Source organism: Arachis ipaensis, chromosome B07, assembly GCF_000816755.2.
Source record: "Arachis ipaensis cultivar K30076 chromosome B07, Araip1.1, whole genome shotgun sequence".
NCBI classification, from domain to species: Eukaryota; Viridiplantae; Streptophyta; class Magnoliopsida; order Fabales; family Fabaceae; genus Arachis; species Arachis ipaensis.
In genome coordinates, this window is record NC_029791.2 from 27912138 (window position 1) to 27916983 (window position 4846).

The window sequence follows — 4846 nt, forward strand, 5'->3', positions numbered from 1 at the left end:
TTTAAAATGTTTATTATTTTAATAATATATACTATTTTTAAACTCATTTTAAGAATACATGCTAATACGTATCAGTATTTAGGTGTATTTAAATGTGTCCAAAAATTTTTTTTACTTTATTTTTATTAAGACACGGTTGAATATTAAAGATATGCATGTTGGACAAATATCGGTCAGTATCATATTTAAAATATATCTGAGATACGACAACTCAACGAAATATCTGTGTTTCACATATAATCAAATGGCCACAAGGTATGTATCACAAATATATTTACTCCTTTGAAAAATTAGTACTACAATATCTTGAAACTAGGATGTCACCATGCTTATTAAGAAAAAAAATTAGAACTCAGCTGATTTAATTGTTAACTCTTTTTATTTTTTATTTTTCTCATAAATAGCTTCCAACTGCATAAATCACATTGGCGACTTAAGATTCTTAGATTCTATAAAGGGAATAGGCATGCTTAAGCTTATGAGAAAAATATTACATTTAAGGGAAACACAACAATGCTTGTAAGCAACAAAATAATAACAAAAAGGACTTTCCAAATTTTAAAGGATTTGAGGCTTGACCACATAGACTATTATTGTAGATAATGATTTTGACCACATTTGATCATGTGTAATACAAAGTGACTTTGTGGCAAGGTGGAGAGTCGTCACAGTGCAGTTGTGTTTACGTCAAGTTGATAATTAAGAATCGTTAAATAATTTGACATGTTTGACTAATAAATTGAGATCTAATCGTTCTTAGCTATCAACTTCACGTGAAGACAACTAACTACACGTGACTTTCCACCTTATTGCAAACACCAAATATGCAATGCAATTCGATTGATTTTTCAGCGAAGCGTTCCGACGGATACTTTGTATGTATACATCTGTGATATCAGAAAGAAAGCAATCATGTTCACCACACTCAGCACTGTTAGCATCCAGAAGAAATAATCGAGGCGGCCGAAGTTAGGATTGTCCGGCAGCCATCCAGGACCACCATGCCTAGTGGTGACCTTTGTCACAATGGTTATAAGAAGAGAGCTCACATACTGTCCAAGAGCAACTGTAAGAAGAGAAAGTGCAGAACACATGCTTCTCATTGCGTCCGGCGCCTGCTCATAGAAGAACTCCAACTGTCCAATGAATGTGAAGACCTCGGCGCAACCAATAATGAAATACTGTGGAACCTGCCAAAAGATTGACATGGGAACATGTTCAAGTTTATAATAGTCATGCCTGTAAACCATTCTCAGTCTTGTGTACTCCAATGTTGCAGCAGAGACCATTGAGAATATTGATATGAATAGGCCTATTCCCATTCTCTGAAGCTGCGTTAGGCCGTTTTTTCGGCCGGTGAATTTTCTGGCTATTGGCACTATGATCCGGTCGTACACTGGCACCCAGAAGATGACACTGATTGTGTCGAAGATGGAAAGAGATGCGACGGGGATCTCGAAGTTTCCCATGTGAGCATCCATAGTTTGGCCTTGTATCACAAAGTAGGAGCTCATTTGACCATAGACAGTAGCAAATATTATGCCAGTGGCCCATATTGGAAGCAACCTCACTATGGCTTTAAACTCTTCTACTTGTGTTACTGTGCAAAGCTTCCATGGATTTGCTGATTCAGTCATATTTTCTGATTTTCCTAGTACTGCTGCTCTGTCAAAGAATCTGTTACACCACATTTTATTGGGTAAATAATTGTTTGAAGATGAATTGTAATATTGTATAAGATGCATAGTAATAGTTTTGGCATTATGAATTATAAGGTGTATAGGTACAAAGGTGTATATATATGCGCATTTCAATTTTGTACGTGTAAATTGACAATTTGCCTTCCCTAACAATATAGTAGGTGTATTTTAAGAGTAAACTACTATTTCTGTCCATAAAAATTTAGAATGTTGACAAATCTACTCATGAATGGTTTACCTTAATCCATTCGTGTGGTGGAGCTTGCGGCAACCTTGGATAGCAGACTCATTGTCTGGAATCTCATATAAGAGGGACTCATCATGAGGCACTTCAACATCGTACTTCCTTATGGATGAAACTATCACCTGAAACATTCGAGTGAAGGGGCTGCCGGCCGGCTTCTGATTCCTATACAGCTTTGTACCTAAAAAGAAACTCGCAGCAGCTATCGCCATAGCCGCTGCTGGAATTCCAAATCCCCATCCCCAACTTTTATTATCTTGGATCCAAACTATAAGAGAAGAAGCAACAAGAGCACCAATGTTGATTGAGAAATAGAACCAGTTGAAGAAAGAGCTCTTGTGTCCCTTCTCAACCTCATCAGCATCATCGAACTGATCGGCGCCATAGGAAGAAACACAAGGCTTGATCCCACCAGTGCCAAGTGCTATGATGTAAAGAGCAACAAAGAACACTGCACTTTGTCCATTAGTAGCATTGCAATTTCCTTCATGACAGGTTGGTCTTAAGCCAGGAACTGATGCAGATAGTGTCAACAGTGTCATTCCCTGTACAACAACAAACATATAAGTTCTTTTTGTGTATTTAATTCTTCAATTAAGAACATAGAATTTGATACAAAATTATACAAGTTCTTACACATAATTATTCAATGTTTTCTAAGCAGGGGATTATTTTTCTTTTCCCTCACCAAAATTTGAAAACAAATTCGTCCATGCCATTTTTCTTGTTGAACAAGTTTGTCCCGCAATTAGAAAAGAATTAAATAATTAATGTTATCCTTTTCGAATAATGGGGGATGAATTTGTTAGGAGACTTTTTCTTCTCTGTTTTATTTATAAGGGATCAAAATGGAAATTTTTCCCTCCCTGCCAATTATTGAAAGAGTAAACAGCCAACTAAAGAATTTTAAATCCGAAACTTTAGCCCTCAACAAATGTTTATTTTCTAAAAGTCTTTTAAAAATTATTCTCATTGGATAGATTAATTTCGAAATTGCTTTTAATCATTTTAATATATACGCTAGATAAATAAGTCTCTAAATAATTTTATTATAAGACAAAAAAATTCTAAAAAATACACTTTAAATCAAATGAATATTCCTTTAAAACGACATAAGGATTAATTTGTGCAACAAAAATAATTTGTAAGAATTTTTAGAGAATAAAACTTTATTAGATACTAAAATTTCCGATCTAAAATTTCTTTAGGATCACTTTGGTAGTTATTCTTATTGAAACTTGTACATTTGCCTAAGCAGAAAGCTAGTAATACTCACAATAACATAAATGATTGAGAAACAAAGAATGGTCCAATATCTTCCAAGATAAGCATCAGCCAGGAATGCTCCAATCAATGGAGTGATATAGCATGTTCCACCCCAGTTTGCATTATTCTTGGAAGCAGTAGCACTTTCCTGATTTAGTATATCCTTAAAATAAACCACCAAGTTTGAACTCATCCCATAGTAAGCCAGTCTCTCACTACACTCATTTCCTGTGTAATAGAATTGAGTAAGTGTTTTCTAATTAATAATAATGATGACGACGACGAAGATGACGATAATTGAGATAGGAGTTACATAATATAGTTACCTAAAATAAAGGGGCATGCTCTCCAGGTACCAGTTTCATTTTTGTTTGCTGGATTTCCTTTGTAATCTACTGTTCCATCTTTTGTGTAAACATCATTATCATTATCCTCAGACATTCTTTTTCAGTTGAGGGGTGATTGATTCCCTAGGAATTGACATGTTCAGCACAATAAAATCATGAAACAGAACTTGGTCATTGTTTTGACAAATGCAAGTAAGTAATAGATGTCAACATTTTATGTAGTTGAATATCAAACACTGGATATCTAAAACGTGCAATTATATATTAGAACTAAATAGATTTAATTAAATCTCCAAAAACTAATATACAGTTTGAGAATTTTTTAGTACTAATTACTTCAAACAATGTGAAACTTCTAACTCTTGCATCCAATTTACAACCCATACCTTGGTTAAAATTGTATACTTTGTACTGTTATTTGCCACAGCTTGAGATAGATATTTGAGGTGTCACCTAAAAGCAAAGCAAAACAAAACCTGAGCCTATATTCTAAGTTTAACATATGAAAATTGAGAACGAGGAAGAAAAAAAAAAGAGATGAATATTGTATGTATGTATGTGAGACAAGCAAAGAGGGCCTTGTATTCAACGACAAAGGCTTTGTTGCAAGCTACTTATGAAGCTGTCCAAACAAGGTGTCAAAACAGCTGCATTACGGAGCAGTTTCTGCTTATCATTATATTGTTATATAGTGAATAATATCCGAACACTAAATTAAATTGTATAATAATAAGTAAAATATTTTTTTTATCTTCGATATTTTCCAACACAATACATTAAAGATTAATTCGTTACGAATCTGAGCTTTATTGAAAAGTTCACTGCTAAATTACTATATACAAAATAAAATTTAAATTTTTAATACTTACTTAAACGGACGACAAAACTAACTATTCAACTAACTAAATTTAATTAAGTAAAATAGTATTTGATGCTTCAATTTCGTTACGTTTATTTTATCCGAAAAAAGGGACATATACAATGATACAATACTAATGACAGGTGTAGAAATTAACAATCAATTTTTATTTGGTTACTGGCGTAGACCTTTTAGTGATAATTATTTTGGATGTCTTTAGAAAATATCGTAATGCCTATACTGGATTGGATACTCATATAGATGATCCTGATTAATGGGAGATGATTCATAATGACAAAAATGTATATTCCATGAAAAATATAACATGTATATTTTCTTTGTTTATGTTGTTTAAATAAATTATTGGTTACCTAATATTGCTTATATTATATTTTCTTTGTTGAAAAGTTCTAAGAAATTAGTTTGTCAT

At 33.2% G+C, this 4846-nt stretch overlaps 1 protein-coding gene across 1 annotated transcript; it reads right to left on the reverse strand.

The window, feature by feature from the left end:
* LOC107608317 (protein NRT1/ PTR FAMILY 8.2-like) lies at positions 482-4139 on the reverse strand. Its single transcript, XM_016310147.2, has 5 exons — positions 3944-4139; positions 3537-3680; positions 3221-3438; positions 1939-2489; positions 482-1677 (listed from the first exon to the last, which is right to left on the reverse strand). Exons 2-5 carry the CDS (start codon positions 3649-3651, stop codon positions 849-851), a joined length of 1713 nt encoding a protein of 570 aa, XP_016165633.1. The 5' UTR covers positions 3652-3680; positions 3944-4139; the 3' UTR covers positions 482-848.